General features: G+C 36.2%; 2 protein-coding genes across 3 annotated transcripts in view; one reads left to right on the top strand and one right to left on the bottom strand.

The window, feature by feature from the left end:
• The window catches only part of LOC113069479 (protein Smaug homolog 1-like), a 40,015-nt gene extending 30,563 nt beyond the window's left edge, over nt 1–9,452 (bottom strand). Inside the window, exons 1-2 of one of the 2 annotated variants that reach the window (XM_026242576.1) lie at nt 9,181–9,452; nt 6,895–7,475 (exon numbers count right to left, since the gene is read on the bottom strand). In XM_026242576.1, the coding sequence (XP_026098361.1) occupies nt 6,895–7,090 (196 nt within the window). In that variant the 5' untranslated portion in view covers nt 7,091–7,475; nt 9,181–9,452. The remainder of the gene's footprint in view (nt 1–6,894; nt 7,476–9,180) is intronic. The other variant, XM_026242575.1, reaches the window with a different exon arrangement.
• A 3,173-nt stretch (nt 9,453–12,625) lies between these two features.
• Nucleotides 12,626–18,354, top strand: ero1a (endoplasmic reticulum oxidoreductase 1 alpha). The gene is made up of 16 exons (XM_026242578.1): nt 12,626–13,014; nt 13,858–13,977; nt 14,059–14,142; nt 14,229–14,267; nt 14,338–14,414; nt 14,511–14,584; nt 14,693–14,813; nt 16,025–16,071; nt 16,209–16,217; nt 16,295–16,321; nt 16,402–16,494; nt 16,572–16,818; nt 16,954–17,023; nt 17,110–17,196; nt 17,276–17,412; nt 17,490–18,354. The coding sequence occupies exons 1-16, from the start codon at nt 12,925–12,927 to the stop codon at nt 17,551–17,553; spliced, it is 1,386 nt and encodes a 461-aa protein (XP_026098363.1). The 5' UTR covers nt 12,626–12,924; the 3' UTR covers nt 17,554–18,354.
• Nucleotides 18,355–18,421: the final 67 nt, after the last annotated feature.

Raw genomic sequence — 18,421 nt, forward strand, 5'->3', positions numbered from 1 at the left:
TGAAAACTCACAAAAACCATCACAAAACTCCTAAGCAGCACAACTGCTTTCAACATTGATAGTGGTAAGAAATGTTTCTTGAGCACCACATCAACATGTAAGAATGATTTCTAAAGGATTATGTGACAAGTATTGATGCTGGAAATAAAGCTTTGCCATCCCAGATATATATTACAATTTTAAAACTTATTAAAATAGAAAACAGATCATTTTAAACGTGAAAAAATTATTTTACTGTATTGTGATCAAAGTCTTGGTAAGCATTAGAGACTACTTTTAAAAACATACAAAAATGCATCCCTGAACTTTTGAATGTTTTATATATATATATATATATATATATATATATTTTTTTTTTTTTTTTTTTTTTTTTTACTGGAAGTTATTTCGAAGTAGTTCACAGGAAAGTCTTATTCAGCGACGTTACTCAGGAAAGCAAATATTACTCAGTAGGGAGAAAGGGTGATATATCTTATGCCTTTCAAGTACCTGCATGTCATCCGTTCCTTTTCGCTGATATGAGCATATTTTGCCATTCATTAAGATGAGAAAGAGGTGATGAGTAAGTTATCACCCAGACTGACTCAAATGGTGATGTCATCCATGCTCAGCATTTTTCTAAGACACCTGAACAAAGTGAACATCGGCGCCAGGGTTTCAACAACTTTACTTGAGTCGGAAACAAATATAAAGTGTGTATGAGAGGCCAATGCTATTGCTGATTACACTACACAGTCCTTGAATTTTGATATAGCCTAATATATATATCAGGCTTCTGTATACAACAAAACATTAATATATGATGTTTTTAAATATTTAGTTTAAAAAAAGCTAATAAAAATTTGTATTTTTGCCATTTAAGTGACAAAGTGAGAAGATGGAGACCGTCAGTTGATGGATGGTAAAGGTTGGGTCAAAAGTATTTATGAATATTTAATAATTAATTGAAGTTGGTCAAGAGGTACAGGATTAAATAATCTATAGGCTATAAAAAGTGTACATTTCAGTTTACTGATTATAAATTAAATTTAGGATATATTACGAACAGGAACATTTCAATATTTATTTAGGTTATAAGATGACGTATTTCGTATTTCAATTAATCTAAAAATCATTTTATTACTTAAAACAAATGAAAAAAAAAATTATATTACTGCCAAGATTTGTTAAGCTGAGAATCACTTCACCTAAAAATGTAAATTCATCAAAGTTACTTTTTGGAATTAACTTAAAATGGAAATTCTTTCAAAGTTTCATTAAAAATATCTAACATTTTTAGTTTTATGATAAACAAAACACTTGTGGCTCTAAAACATCATGAGGGTAGAAATTAATGACTTTTTAATTTCTGAATCTTCATTTTTGGGTGAACAATAGCTTTAAGCACACTGTGTTTCACTAAAAACAAGCCATGAATTCACCACAGCCAAAAAAGACTTGCTGGACAAGAAGAAGAGGGTCTTCAGGTCTGGAGATAAACAAGTACAGGAATGGCTAAGAAGACAACTTTGTAGGGGGAAAAACACCCCAAAGAAACAATGTAAGACAGATGATATTGGCGATTTTGTCCACTTATCACAGGAAACGTCCTCCTAGCACCATCTGTGGTTATATTTAATTCAAGGTGAATGATGCTTCTATTTTACCTGCAGCTGAGAACTTAAAACCACTGATATTCATCATACTGGGAGTATTATTGACTACGAACAGGCTAGTAGCCTTGCGGTGCAGAAGAACTTACATGGAAACGGCCCCTTGTACCCTTTATGTTATATATACCCTATGATGGACAGAACATCAACTCACACAAAGTTCTCCAGATGTTCTGCAAGTCCTACCTATTAATGTCACCACTGGACAGTTGTTCTACTCAAGTGCTGTTATTGTAAAATGGCCAAGCCAACAGAGAAGACAAGAAAAGGCCTTTCAGACGGACTCCACTCATCTGATGCTTTCAGAAAGGGCTGACGTAGTAAAAAAGCCGAGTTTTTATTAAGAGCAAAAGGAATATATTTGGCAGGTTCTCCATGGCTGTCCCTGGGGTTGTGCATGAGTTCACGGAACACAGCGAGGGCCAGAAATAAACTGTTTGCTCATGCGTGGGTGCGATGTAACAGTTCGACACCCAATCTAGAAACAAGCACTCTTTCTGTTCCAAACAGCTCAGTGACGTTTCTATGAAGTGCAGAAGAGGGAAAAAACAAACCGGCTGGAGAGGACAAGGGTCTGGAGTCTGGACACTGGTCACTAGGGGAGGTGTGTCTCAAGGCCAGTGGATGAAAGCAGTGAACTCTACACTGCAGTGAAGCACACAACCTCATAACCAGACTTGTATCATTCAAAATGGAAATTGACTTCTTAATGTAGCCTAATTACCGGCCCAGTTCTACAGGGGTGCTAAGCACCATCAATCGAAAGCAAGAGCACCCTCAGGTGCAGCTGTAAAGTAGGGTACTGGTAAAACAGATTTGTCAAACACTCTGGTGCATATTTGTGTTTGCAGTCAGAAGAACATCAAAGGTTTCTATTTACAATGCGTTTTTGCAGTGTTGAGCTTTGCAGCCAATCCCAGATATAGGCCTATCTGTTGATTTTTTTAATGCAATGGCCTATTAGAGGTGTTTAAGAATCCACTAATAGCCAGCCCAAAACACAAGTGTTTTGTTCATTGCTTAGTTATGCAAGCTAGCGAATCCTCTCAGTATAACAATATGTACACATAATGAACTGTAAATAGAGTGACACATTGATTATAACAGAATTTTCTGAGACTGCGATAAACTGAAATAATTGACAACAATTTGACAGCAGTATAAATGTGGGATTCACTCTCAAAATTGCAATGAATGACATCGTGATAAGACCAAAACAGATATGCATTAAAACTAGAGCACCCTCACTAATTTAAGAAGCACCCTCAGTGATTTAACTCTGGAACCAGGTCTGCCTAATTATCTTCCTTTCAAAATGTAATGCCCAGTTTTACTGCATTCAGTTCTTCTCTTAATGAAGGGAGAAAAAAAATATGTAAAAAAGTGGAAATGCCACACACAGCAGAAAAACAATATGTAAACACCTTTACTATATTAAAAATGAATTTATATACTTTTTAAATATTTCAATTAAATATTTTAAGTTATCATTTGCCGTCTTAATATTCATCTATGATATATACCAAATTGTTTGTCACAAATGGTTTTACAACTTTCAAAAACCCTTACAAATGAACTTACAGTATACACATAAGATATCATATAGTATATATTATAAATAAATTATACAAGTATAATACAACTGCTTGATAACTTAAAAACTGAATTTACAAAATGCCAAATATTCTGTTGCGTGAGTGATTTCTAGACATGCATTAGACATAAAAAAATAAACATTAGAAAAGGGAAATAATTGGGGCATATTAAGTACATTTAAAATGAGCTTTCTTGAACCTCTGTCAATAGAGCAGGGGGCTAACAACAGTAAAATTAATTTGATTCCCAATTAATGTAACAACAACTGATATAAAACATTTATCTTCAACACATGCAAGTTGCTTTGGGAAAAAAAAAGTATCCACACAATGCAAAAAGTAAAAAGAACCATGTTATGCTGTGATTATAAGTAGAACTGAATTATGGGACACTGAAAACCCTTGAATACTTAAGCCATGACATTTCATTTCTAAGCTGTAGATTTACTATACACTATAGTTGTACAGTTTGACATTAAACTTACAGTATGACTGAGGGAGAAGGACTCAAAAATACTGTCACAACAGGAAGCATCAGTTCAGCGCTGCTGGTTTGGTTTAGATACATATGGATGTTTATGACATTTCTGAAGGTACATTTCCGTGCATCTTACACAGAGGCCTCCATGTTGGAAAAACAACTCCGAGAGCCTTCATCATCTCAAACACACACCCATGCACACACAGAGGTATGAAGTCAGTCATTCATAACAACAGTGCCCCTCCTGTCCGGACTCTGCTGCCTCTGGGCTGTGAGGTGGAGGGGCGGAAAAAGGGCCAAGGGTTAAACACCAGCTCAGACAGGAATAATATTCCGACAAACATATACCCTCTCCCATTTACGCACATAGACACACAGACACTCTCTGTTTTATCTGACTGTCCATGCTGGATGGAACGGTTGAAAAATTCAAAACAACAACAAAACCTAAGTTGGGATTGTGTAAGCTTGTGTGTGTTTTGGATTCACGGTCTTCAAAATCAATCACACAGATGCCAAATTAAACCACTGCACCAATGGTGGTTAAGACTAATAACTAGATGAAAGCAGCACTGAGGAAATGTGAACTACCAAAGCAAAAAATAGCCTTATTTGAGACAACGAAACTGAATACGATATACGCAATACCACCTGTGAGTCAAATGCAAATCACACACATGCATTTTGTAACAGTGCATGATGCTTAGATGAGAGGCAAATAAGCTGCATCATTTGGGTCAGGGGAACAAGGCAGCTCCTTCACAGAGGGAAATAACTAAGTAGGTCATTGTGGATTCCTCTCATTGGCGCGGTTCTTTCCAAATAGTTGCATCTTTCCACTCAACTTCCAGCTGCGAGTTAACTCCGTATGCACCATTTTTAATGAATGGGAATGTCTTTATGTGGTCGTTTACTGGTTTGCAAAATAAAAAGGGTCTTTGATTTCAGAAGATAGATGCGAATAGTCATTCTAAAATATTTTTCAAACTGACATGCTGAGTTTAAATTAATTCATTCATACAAGTAACCTCTTACCCCTCATTCAACTTATATATGTATAATAGTAATATAATGAAATATGTAAGATCTAAATTAACTGTAAAGTAACTACTATAATGTAGAGAGAGAGAAAGAAATTTGTTTATATATATACATAAATTAACAAAAGACAGTAATTACTATTAATATGGGAAATTAAAACAAAAAATTGGCAAATTACAAATAATTATAGATGTACAAAATATTAGAAATATATTTAACATATATTAAAAGTTATGCTATATTATATACAGTATAATCTTGCTATAAGTTTGATCACAACATATAATCTTTGCCGTTAATAGTGTTTACTGTCTGTTTGATACGTGACATTAATTGTTTGATTTTTACCATACATTTCTGCCATATGGACATCAACATGAGATCAACTAATAAGCTATTAAGAAATATGAGGTAATAGAGACTTTATTTTTCTGTGAAGCTGCTTTGCAACGATTAGCATTGTGAAAAGCGCTATATAAACAAACGAATTGAATTATACTGGGACTGTCAATAGCGATAATTCAAAAATGACGCATTTTCTAACAAAGCTAATCTATCTACATTTTCTGTTGTGTTATTTCCACAACTTCGTCACATATACGTTTTTCTTCTTTAAGTACCTAAATTACATACAATTATAAAAATATTATGTAAAATTTAATGTAAAAAATAAAATAAATAAAAGATCATATATAAACAAACATATGATTATTTTATATACTTACTATATTATTTAGAAATCCTATATTTTATATTTCTGCATAGTAAATAGATAAAATAGGTTAATAATAAATGACTCATTTAAATTTGTACAGAAGCAGTCATTCGGCTAACCTATCAACTTAATTACATTATGTTACAGAATATTATTACATTACAGTATTATATATATATATATATATATACATATATATATATATATATATATATATATATATATATATAAATATATATAAAACACCTAACAGCCTTAAACTTTCCTAGAAAGCCTTCAACTGGCTTCAAATACAAAACCACACCAAAGTCAAAATAATTTAAAACAGTGTAAGATCAATTACAAGTTTTATGAGCTAAACAAGTCAAAACACAACCTTCACATGGGAAAACAACAACTAAAACCCCTTAAGTGAGTTCAGTTTGAGATCCTTTCTGAGGGTCCAGGCTAAACCAGATGTGTGCATGAATGAAAGAAAATATGCTGATTAACCAAAGCATCCCTGCTGTCTGGTGAGTAATCGGAAGCTGACATTGCTCTGGCTGACATGCATAACTGCGTAATACAGCCCGAGGTGAATCGCACAGGTAAGCATGCACAGACAGACACGCACACACACACACATTTCCAGTGGATTCATTTAAAAGGTCACCACCACACAGAAGCATGCAAATCCACCATCTGCAATAACAAACCAGCAACTCAGAGAAACAACATACGAGTCCGACAACAGAAATACACCACGCAGAAGAGTTTCACTTGGGGTTCACCCTGTCAGCTGGTTTTAATGTCAGTGGACACACCAGGGTGAGGAGCACTTTAAAAACTTCACGAGTTCTTCTTTGATGTCTTCATCTTGAAGTTTTAGAACAACAATGAAAGAGCTGCACTACAATCCCTCATATAAAACACAATACACACCACTGCAAGACACAAGGAGGCTCTTTATGAGTCCCAGCCCACTATAAACTCTGATGGGAATCCCATGTTCGGTTTTAGACGGTGTATGTGTGCAAGAACAAAATATGCATTAGTTCTTTCTTACTGTACATTTATCTTCATGTATGAAATATCCACAGGCACTCAGCTCAGCATGTTGGTTGTTTATTCCCGTGCATAAATGAATGGGTTTCTTCTTTATTAGTTTTTCATGGTCACACACCCACATTGAAGCGCTCCCTCAAATTTAGACCAACACTTTGAATTCAACATTACATACAGATGGGGGTCAGAGTAAATCTCTATTTCACAGCAAATTAACATTGCAGTAACTTATGGGTAAATTGAAGACACCCAGACACCTATTCATGAACCAGAAAAAGCTGAGTGCACCTGTTCTGGGCACACTTCAAATCCACCTCTTCGCATTTGGTTAGTACTGTCAGAAAAGGTGGTAGTCTCTGTACTGACCTGGATTATTGGCCTCTCTTTCCAGAACATGCAGCTCGGTGCAGTCAGCCAAGGAATGCTCCAGACAGAGTTGAAGGAAGCGTGCTTGGGTCCGACTGACCCGCTTGAGGAGCGACAGTAACGCCACCGTCTGTTCGCACTCGTTCCATCCCTTAAACCAGCCGGCGAGGACTCCCACCTGGTCACGAAACATCATGATCTGATGGCCAGGCTCACGGTACCAAGACTTGGGTTTGTTGAGAGGGAGAGAGAGCGATGGCCACAATCCAATGGCGATGCTTTGCAGCTCAATAGAGACTCACCACGCAGACGTATCCAAAAACACACTTGCTTTCACCTTTACTTGAGGTTTGACAGAAAACAGCCTTTTGAGATGTTATTTGCTAGTGGGTACCAATGTATTGCATCTTTGTTCTTGTGTTTTGGAGTTAGGCTTGGCGGTAGGCAATCCCTGTTTGAAGCTCTTCAACCCTCTGACCACTTGACCACCCGCTCACAAAACTTTCCTCAGCTTTCCTCCAGCATACATTGACTGTCCAGCTTTAGTCTTGATGGCATTTTCCAAAGAGAACATTTTCTTTCTGTGAAAGTAAGGAGTAGTGATTATACAGTCCAAATTTTAAAAGATATACAAACACAAAATGTGAAGCACTGGTGGAAATTCCATCTTAAAGCTGGCAATTGTGTTTTGGAAGCTGGTTTAAGGTCCAGGTGGGTCATAAAGCTGTTCAACCAGTTCCAAAAAACAGGCGGACTAGCTTAGGCAGGTTTGGCCAGCTGGTAGTCCACTAGCTATTAGACAACCAGCTAGTAGACTATCAGCTGTATAATCTACATATTTGGAATCCCATTGCAGGTTTCGGAAGCTTTTGGAAAGGCACCACAAGCCTGCCGCTCGAGTCTTCCAGATGAAAACGACAAGTATGTGATATTTCTTCAAAGAAACACGAACAGGTTAACCATTCACAATGCGTTGGCAAATATCACATGGTCTCAGTCTGTGAAACAACTCCACTTTCCAGAGACCAAAATAAACCTGCTTCATCCAGTGGCGTGTCATTCGAGAATAAATCAGTGATTGGAACGAATCGTTTAAGAGAACGATAATAATAATAGTTTTCCATTTCTATGCACTGACTCATAGTTCACTAACTGACTATAGTACGAACAAATTGCTTTAGTTTATTAACTAAATGAAAAAGGGCATCTAGTTATGAACTGAATGATCTCATTCAGGAATTATCAACTAATTTTAAAAGTGAATCTTGCATCTCAAATTTGAACTAAAGAATATAACAAACTCTTTTTTTTTTTGTCTAATGTATAGCCTACTGAATAATTGGTTACGCTGTTATGACGATGCTAGCGATGTAGACAATGTTTCGGGCTTGAGCAATTCAATGATTCGTTTACACAGAAAAAGCCTCCTTCGGCCTGTCAGATCAAATCCGATTTTTGTGCAAATCTGAACACAATGAAATGAAATCCGATTTTTGCAAATAAATAAATAAATAAATAGCACTTATCGCCACCTACTGGTAACGATAAACGATAACTCGTGCGGAATGAATCAGTGAACTGAACCTTTTTCTGAAACTGATTCTCAGTTCTGAGATGAGATTAATCAAAAAAGTTTGTCGGACACAGAGGAATTCGTAAAAATGCGTAAACATTATTGAGTGATCTTCTATTAAAAGCGCGCGCTGACGTTATTCGCAGATGAACTAATAACCGGGAACTCCGCAGGACTAATGCAACTCTGAGTCCGGTAGGGTGACCTAAATATACACTTACCTCCAAAAGCATCAGATGTGAACAAATAAAAATAAACCCTGGTTTTAGTTTCTATTCGCGTCCATACACGCGGCACTCAAGCGATCGTCTCATAAAATATCCGAGCGAAATCGTAGACTGTCCAGAACATTCCCAAAAAATTGTTGCACGACTGTCCCTACTGTAAGTCAGCACACACTATTCAGTCTTCATTTCCACAACCCCTCAGTATGAAGCAATTCCTCACTCTAAATCAGCGCAGCGGTTCGGTGGGTTAACGTTAATGTTGCTCTGCCTAAATTAATCGAAATGCCCCGTTCATGAGTTATAATTAATAAACAACCCAAAACTTTTAATAAAACAGACGCCTAGTGATTAACGTAACCATTTTTTCATACTCGGAGTTCCCATAGAAAACTACTGGTGTGGCAAAAAAAAAAAAAAAGCTGGGACAAGAGATGTTGCAACCCAGGTTTGTACTGTAAAGGCTAAAAATGCTCAGAAGTCACTCACCTAAAGGCGCAGTTGCATTGGAGCTGGTCGCAGGACAGGACGGGACGGGACGGGGAGCGGTGCCCCTTCACTCTGGGTCAGTGTGTTTGGCCATTTTAACGAGGTTTTTCTCCCCGCAGTCAGTCGCTCTTGTTTAAGCAGCAGAGGAGAGTCTCGGCATCGCTTCCCACATGCTAATAATTAACACGGAGCATTACGTCAGGGGCTTGGCAGCACAAGGAAGCACAAAAATAGAGAATGGAGTTGGGTAGCAAATCGTACAGAGTGGGGGAGCTGTGACGTCACTTTGTAGGCGGATCGGCTGTTGGCATCACACTGGTTCCCTCGACTAAAAGCCAATAGGATTTTCACATAGGCTATCGCAAATAAAATAAGCTCGGTGTTCAGTCATAGTTTATGAAACTTACACGGTATTTCCCCATCAAAAAATAATATACTTTTATGTTTTTGAAGCCTAAATTAAAGCGCCAGAACGTACAAGCTGAAATTAGGCTTTAAACGAACTACAGCACCACGGTCGCTCGCCTTCAACGTCACCACCAGCATGCTCCCGACAACTTTTTCAAACTTATTTTTAAATCGATTTTATCTTATCCTACAGGAGACGATTAACAAGGGATCAGGGAATTTGTTTAGGGAGGAAAAGAGTCCAAGAAGTGTCTGTGTCAAGCTGGACTATGGAGTGGAAGTTTTGTTTGAAATGTTTAGAGGGGAAGGGGTCGTCAACAAATCTTGTCCATTGAGTCTGAGGATGTTTGTGTTATAGAAGGAAAGATTGTAACTTTTACCGACTGTGACGCGTTGGGAAAAGGAAACTGGGATACATTCGATTCCGCCCTTGAGCTCTTCATCTCCTGCGAGGCGCGTTGTACTGGCGGATTCCGTCCATGAGATGGCGCTGCTCTACCATAGACTGAAATCAGATAGCTCAGTGAATATACAACGACAATTTATGGATTTATCTGCGTATTACCGTGCATTACATATTTACAACAAGGATCCTTAGATTTAGACATGATTAGACATAAAATAAAAGCCACAAATACAGGTGCATCTCAATAAATAAGAATGTTGTGGAAAAGTTCATTTATTTCAGTAATACAACTCAAATTGTGAAACTCGTGTTTAAAAAAAATTCAGTTCACACAGTCTGAAGTAGTTTAAGTCTTTGGTTCTTTTGATTTTAGCTCACATTTCACAAAAACCCACCAATTCACCATCTCAACAAATTAAAATATGGTGACATGCCAATCAGCTGATCAACTCAAAACATCTGCAAAGGTTTCCTGAGCCTTCAAAATGGTCTCTCAGTTTGGTTCACTAGGCTACACAATCATGGGGATGACAGTTGTCCAGAAGACAATCATTGACACCCTTCACAAGGAGGATAAGCCACAAACATTAATTGCCAAAGAAGCTGGCTGTTCACAGAGTGCTGTATCCAAGCATGTTAACAGGATGTTGAGTGGAAGGAAAAAGTGTGTAAGAAAAAGATGAAGAACCAAAGAGAGAACCGCAGCCTTATGAGGATTGTCAAGCAAAATTGATTCAAGAATTTGAGTGAACTTTGCACGGAATAGACTGAGGCTGGGGTCAAGGCATACAGACGTGTCAAGGAATTTGCTGAACCACAGACAACGTCAGACGCATCTTATACCTGAGCTAAAGAGAAGAAGAACTGGACTGTTGCCTGGTGGTCCGAAGTCCTCTTTTCAGATGAGAGCAAGTTTTGCATTTCATTTGGAAACCAAGGTCCTAGAGTCTGGAAGAAGAGTGGAGAAGATCATAGCCCAAGTTGCTTGAAGTCCAGTGTTATCAGTCTGTGATGATTTGGGGTGCAATATCATCTGCTGGTGTTGGTCCATTGTATTTTTTGAAAAACCAAAGTCACTGCACCCGTTTACCAAGAAATTTTGGAACACTTCATGCTTCCTTCTGCTGACCAGCTTTTTGAAGATGCTGATTTCATTTTCCAGCAGGATTTGGCACCTGCCCACACTGTCAAAAGCACCAAATGTTGGTTAAATGACCATGGTGTTGCTGTGGTTGATTGGCCAGCAAACTCACCAGACCTGAACCTCATAGAGAATCTATGGGCTATTGTCAAAAGGAAAATGAGAAACAAGAGACCAAAATAAGCAAATAAGCTGATGGCCACTGTCAAAGAAACCTGGGCTTCCAGTCCACCTCAGCAGTGCCACAAACTGATCACCTATGCCACGCTGAATTGAGGCAGTAATTAAAGCAAAAGGAGCCCCTGCCAAGTATTGAGTACATGTACAGTAAATGAACATACTTTCCAGAAGGCCAACAATTCACTAAAAATGTTTTTTTATTTTTATTTATTGGTCTTTTGAAGTATTCTAATATGTTGAGATGGTGAATTGGTGGGTTTTTGTTAAATGTGAGCTAAAATCCTCACAAACTACTTCAGTCTGTGTGCATTGGATTTATTTAATACACAAGTTTCACAATTTGAGTTGAATAACTGAAATAAATGAACTTTTCCACAACATTCTGATTTATTGAGATATACCTGTACAAATTAATTATAATTTTAGATCTTTACCATTTAAAACCAAAATCATCTTTGCCATTTAAAACCAAGTTTTACCTATTTGTCAGCAAGGTGTTTTTAATCATTTTAAAAAATATAATAAAATGTATGATCATTTATTCTTTTACGTGTTTTAATAAGTACAGGTCAAAATAAATTTCATTTTTACAGAAATTTATCTGCACTGAATGAAGATGGAACATAATTTCATAAATATCTCAAGATTTTATTTTCACAAAAGTTAAATTAAACAGAATCAATATTTTACTTGCATTTAATATGCTTTTTATGTATATAAAATCACTTTTGTAAATTTAATTTGATGCAAGCACCAAAATGGGACACCAATCTACTAAATTAAATAATATATATTATGACACATTATGACAACAGAAGCAATCTAAGCCAACCAAAAATAAATAATATTCAAGTGCTATGACAAGTCTCAGTCGAAGGTAAATAATTATTAAATTCTGAGAAAAGATACAGCTCTGAAATTATCTGATAATCACACACACACACATTACTGCATTATGCTTAAAATTATAACTTTAAATTTTTTACATTAGTGCGGTTCTTCCTAGAGGAGAAAAAAAGATCAGGTGAATATGATCAGATATCACTAGGAACCTAAAAGAAAGCTGGATTTAAGCATACATACATTTCACTAAAAGAAAATAAGAGACTGATACAGTAGAATTGACAGACTGGACACTGTTTTTATACGGTCTATGACTGGACACCGCCTGACACGGAAACTAGTCTTTAGCGACATCTTGCGGTGAACTACATATAGTGCAGTTTTCATCCAGAAGAAGGAGTTCCTGGTTCAGTCTGATGACATTATAAACTCGGCTAATTACATTTCAGCCGGATAGAGTCACTGACAATTTAATATGAGAGTAAAATAAAACATATTTTGTTACAAAATGCCTTGTGGATATGCGTTCATTGTTGCGTGAGTCATCTTAACAGCAGCGGAGTCACGTCCCTCACGTAGCGGCTGATTGAATCGGAAGTGATCTGTGTGTGAACGTGTCTTTACAGTGACGTGCAGTTAGTTCACTTGAATTACGTCCTAGTACTCTACAGAAACACCTTAACGAGCGAGGAGCTGCGTGAAGACAAGGGAAAGCTCTCACTGAACAGACCCGTTTATGCCGAATTAACTTCACTAACAAACAACAATGAAATCCTTCTTCATTCTGTTGGCGCTTTTACTCTCCAGCGTCCACGTGACGAGAGCAGGATCCGCTGCGCACAGGTGCTTCTGCCAGGTGAGAACAACAACCTCACTAACACTGTTACATCCTGTTAGAAACTCATTCTGATTAAATACTACAATGGTTACACTAACAAAAAAATGAGCACAGTGCGATGTTGGTTTTCATATGTCAATACCATGGTTTTAGGAATGTTTTTATGTAAATGCCATATAAAATTTAAATATGGTAATCAGTCAGATAAAGGGCTATGGTACATACTTAAAATTTTTATTTAATTTTTTATTTACGTTCGAATTTAAATTTTAGTTAAATTCTTAGTATTTGTATTGTGTGTTTTTTATTTATTTATTTATTAGTTTATCGTTTTACAATTATATCTATGTAGTTTTTTTATTATTATTCATTTTATAAAAACAAATGCTGCCTTGGCAACTCTATGAAATACAATAAGTTTTCATGTTTTATTTCAGTTAATGTTAAGTAACAGATTTTTATGGTTTTAGATGTCATTTTACAATAACACTTTTAAAATTGTGAATTAGTGGCCTGAAAAAAAATAAGTTTTTATAGTTAGAATAATTTTTTTCTTGCTATGCTCCACTCAAATATTTCATCAGCTATTAATATATCTCTGTGTGTGTGTAATGTGTTTAAATACTATTTTATTTTTTTGAAAAATCATATAAAGTAATCACAAATGATGATAACGTATATAGCATTGGCAACCCTATATATTAAATTGTTATAGTATTACCATCTGAAATAATTTCATAATATCATCTCAGTATTTTATTAAAAATTTTTCAAATGGTGTTCCGAGACAGATTTTTAATGTCAGTTTGCAAGTGAACATTGATACTTTTGATTGACCGAATGGTTAAATTTCGGTCATAGGTCACTGGGACTCTTGATGATTGTGCCTGTGATGTTGAGACCATCGACAGGTTCAACAACAAAGAAATCTTTCCCAAACTACAAAAACTACTAGCAACTGATTATTTCCGGTTTTATAAGGTAAGTTCATTGATGGTAATAGAGTGAAAATATCCATTTATTGTTTGTTTTTTCATTTCTAATATTCAATATTCTGCTTAGGTCAATCTGAACAACCCCTGCCCGTTTTGGACAGACCACAGTCAGTGTGGACTCAAATACTGTGCTGTGAAACCGTGCACAGACGTGAGCTTCTCAAAGTTCATCCGCTTGATTTTGTCTTGAGGAATTTTATGTGTGACTTCATAGGCTCTTTGTGTGTTTCTGTGCAGGGTGAAGTACCAGAAGGCCTTAAATCCAGCAGTTATAAGGTATTAGAAAGTCATATAGTGTATATGGCACATATTAGTGTCGCTGGGTGTTGATTATTTCCCCCCACAGTATTCAGAAGCAGCCAGTCAGGATATAGAGGAGTGTGAGAAGGCAGAGAAACTCGGAGCTGTAAATGGTTCTCTAAGGTATACCATTTAATTTTTGTGTCAGGAATACCCATAATTCTTTAGTTTTTTGACCTTGTTTGTACAAGTTCTCTCTCTTAATGTTTGGTCATGCAGTGATGAGACACGTCAGGCTCTTCAGGAGTGGAAGAAACACGATGATGAATCGGACCGTTTCTGCATGTTGGACGGTGATCATAGTTAATTCTTTTTATTTGAGGTGTCCTGGGCTGCAGACCAGTATACTTTAGTCATCCTCCACAGGCTCTGCATCATTGATTTTTTTCTTCTTTTTTTAGATGAGGACTCACCTAAATCACAGTATGTTGACCTCCTGCTCAACCCTGAGCGTTTCACCGGCTATAAAGGACCAGAGGCCTGGCGGATCTGGAACAGCATATATGAGGAGAACTGCTTCAAGTAAAGAGTCACCATCACATTTATTCTGACCAGTGTGGAAAAGTATTCAGTGACCTTCATGGGGTTGACTGTATAAAGAAATGTCTGTCAGTTAACTTATTTCATGTAAAGTTTCTCACACTTTAAAATGAGTGTTAGTAGCCTGAGAATAGTTAGATAACTGTCAACAATGTCTTGTTTTTCTTCTGTTTGCGAGTATTTAGTCTATTCTGACATTTTCTTGAGCAGCAAATCAGCATATGTGTTTACCACAAGAGTCAATTTTTCAAAATTGAGATTTATACATCAGCTGAATAAATAAGCTTTCCACTGATGTATGGTTAATTAGGATTTTGCCGAGAAACAACTATTTAAAAAAAATGAAGGTGCAAAAAAAATCGAAATACTGAGAAAAATCGCTTTTGAAGTTGTCTGAATGAATTCTTAGCAATGCATATTACTAAATTAAAATTAAGTTTTATATACCTCCGGTAGGAAATTTACTAAATATCTTCATGGAACATGATCTTTACTTAATATCCTAATGATTTTTGTCATAAAAGAAAAATCGATAATTTTGACCCATACAATTATTTTTTTTTTTGGCTATTACCCGTATTTTCCGCTCTATAAGACGCACTGGATTATAAAACGCACCATCAATGAATTACCTATTTTAGAACTGTTTTCATATATAGGGCGCACCGGATTAATAGGGACACAGAATAGAAGATACTGCAGTCAAACTTTTGACTGGGTTTGCGTTATGCATCCACTAGATGGAGCTGTGCTAAAGGGAATGTCAGCATTTTGACAGAGCGCCTTGATCCATATATAAAGCGGAAAAAGGATTATAAGGCGCACTGTCATTTTTTGAGAAAATTAAAGGCTTTTAAGTGCGCCTTATAGTGCGGAAAATACGGTACTAAAAATATACCCCAGTGACTTAAGACTGGTTACGTATTAGAATGATTTCTGAAGGATCATGTCACTGAAGACTGACGAAAATTCAGCTTATTCATCACAGGAATAAATTACATTTCCAAATATACTAAAACAGAAAAAAAAAAAGGTAATAATATTTCAGTTTTTACAGAATTTTTGAGCATCATAATCTTCACACCCTAAAAACCTACCTATGATTTGCAACCTAACCTGTCTTTGATATTTTTTATTAATTATCATTGAGTGCTCATAATATTGTAACAACTTTTTTTTTTCTTCTTTTTCAGACCGTATTCAGTTAAACGACCACTGAATCCTTTGGCATCTTACAGCGGTGAGCGTTAGTGCTTTAATGTTTTCAATTAGTTTGTTTTTAAGCTCATTGATTTTATATGTAATAGATCCATGTCATATGGTGATGCTCGTGACAGATCATTTGTGATCATCTCTCTTTCTTTCCCTCCACTTTAGGAGATGATGGTAAGGTCACGCTCTTCATATCCATTTAACCAGTGATTCAATCAGCTAGAAATTGACGAGTCTGTTTCTCATTAAAGGGCAAGGCTTCTACCGCTGGCTAGAAGGTAGGTTTCGGTTTAAAGGTGCTGTGTTTTATTTGTTACTGTATATTTGAGATGACATGTCCCTCTTGTTGTTCCTCAAGGCTTGTGTGTGGAGAAGCGAGCGTTCTTCAGGCTGATTTCAGGACTGCATGCCAGTATAAACACACACCTGAGCGCCAGGTACCTACTAGACGGTAAGTCATGACAAGTTAAAAATGTTAAAATATTTAAACTTGAGAGCTTAATTGTCTGATTTGATTCGTTCGGTCAGAAAACTGGTTTGAAATGAAGTGGGGTCACAACGTCTCAGAGTTCCAGTTGAGATTTGACGAGGAGCTGACAAAAGGGGAGGGGCCAAAGAGATTACGCAACCTCTACTTCCTGTACCTCATTGAGCTGCGTGCTCTGGCAAAAATACTGCCTTATTTTGAACGTCCTACCTTTCATCTGTACACTGGCCAACGCACTCAAGACAACGAGAACAAGAAACTGCTTCTAGAGCTCCTCCATGTGGCCAAGTAAGAGCATTGCAATGGTTGCTTACAATTTTTTTTTTAAAGCCATTTAGGCGGGTTTTTTTTATTGTAATAATATTTCACAATCTATTATTGTTTATAGAAATGAATATATTTTTATATATTTAAAATTTGCAGATCCTTTCCATTACATTTTGATGAGACTGCTCTGTTTGCTGGAAATAACAAGGAAGCTATGAAACTGAAAGTCAGTCAACATTCTATAATGAATGTTACATAAATCCATTTTTTGTTTTAAAAGCATTAAATCGGTTGAATCTTCCCTGACCTTAGGAAGACTTCAAGCTGACTTTTAAGAACATCTCGCGCATCATGGACTGTGTTGAGTGTTTTAAATGCAGACTTTGGGGCAAATTGCAGGTAAGATGGTGAAGATCTCGACATGTGCCAAGATAATGTTGTTTGTGTTGATGTGTGACGTTCAGTGAATGTCTCTCAGACTCAGGGCTTGGGAACTGCACTGAAAATCCTGTTCTCAGAAAGGCAGATAGAGGCAATGCCCAACACAAGCAACACCAATCCATCATTTCAGCTCAGCCGGCAGGAAATAGTGTCTTTGTTCAATGCTTTTGGAAGGTATGTCGATGATCTATTTTTGTCAGGATCTCTTTAGTCGAAACGTCTGTGTTTTAACGTGTCTGGTTTTGTTTCAGGATCTCCACAAGTGTCAGAGAGCTGGAGAACTTTCGGTCGCTGTTGTCAAATCTTAAACAGTGACAGTAAAAATCCCTCATTCAGCCACAGTCAAGAATCTGACATGCATAACACAACCGGACGGATTTGTTTTGGATTGTTGTTAAATTACTGTTTTCAGAATGTTTTATCCTTTAAGAATTGAGCACCTTAATCACAAATCTGTATGTTAGGGCTATATTTTGCACTATTACATAAATGTATTTCACGTTAAATGTAAAAAACAAAAAAACTGAATAAATCACAGAAAAATAAAACACTAGCTTCTCGGGAATTAAATGATACATAAATATACTTCAAATGGTTTACAAGAGGGACATAAACCACTTGATTTGTGTATTTTGCATATATAAAGCCAGGTTTTCATTTCATTATAGGTGTAATCTATTTTGAAAAATGAGTTAAATTAAGTGTTTTTGAATATGTGCCTCAGCACTTAGATTTTTTGAGTATATTGACTATTACGTAAAAAAAAGAGGGGGGGGGGGTAGGTATTGTTTTCAATATATTATTTAATATTGTGAATGTACTTTTTTCAGTAAGAAAAGTGTTTTCAAAAAGTGATCCTTTTTTTTTCTTCTTTCATTATAATGTCCTGTATTTTTTTCCCTATAAACATTCCAGATGTTTGTATTGAGTTGCAAATACACTTTGCATTCATTTTGCGACAAATGTTAAAGTATGTTTTTCACATTCCTTACATTTTTATGCATTTGTTCATTTAACATTTCAGTGCATTTGGTGTATACATTTAATCAGCAAATGCGTTCCTTAAATCTGTAGAAACACTGGAGTAAAAAAAAAAAAATAATTTTTATATTTTTACTTTTGTTGCTATCTGCAATAATCTTCATTCACTTACTGTAGATTTCTTTTAATAAATCATCCAGAC

Source organism: Carassius auratus, unplaced genomic scaffold, assembly GCF_003368295.1.
Source record: "Carassius auratus strain Wakin unplaced genomic scaffold, ASM336829v1 scaf_tig00001658, whole genome shotgun sequence".
NCBI classification, from domain to species: Eukaryota; Metazoa; Chordata; class Actinopteri; order Cypriniformes; family Cyprinidae; genus Carassius; species Carassius auratus.

Bases quoted from the DNA above. Each gene is read 5' to 3' on its own strand.
- ero1a (XM_026242578.1), top strand. From the start codon at position 12,925: ATGAAATCCTTCTTCATTCTGTTGGCGCTTTTACTCTCCAGCGTCCAC. The intron at 14,814-16,024 runs GTAAAGAGTCAC...CTTCTTTTTCAG, and splicing joins TATGAGGAGAACTGCTTCAA to ACCGTATTCAGTTAAACGAC. The intron at 16,495-16,571 runs GTAAGTCATGAC...TCGTTCGGTCAG, and splicing joins CGCCAGGTACCTACTAGACG to AAAACTGGTTTGAAATGAAG.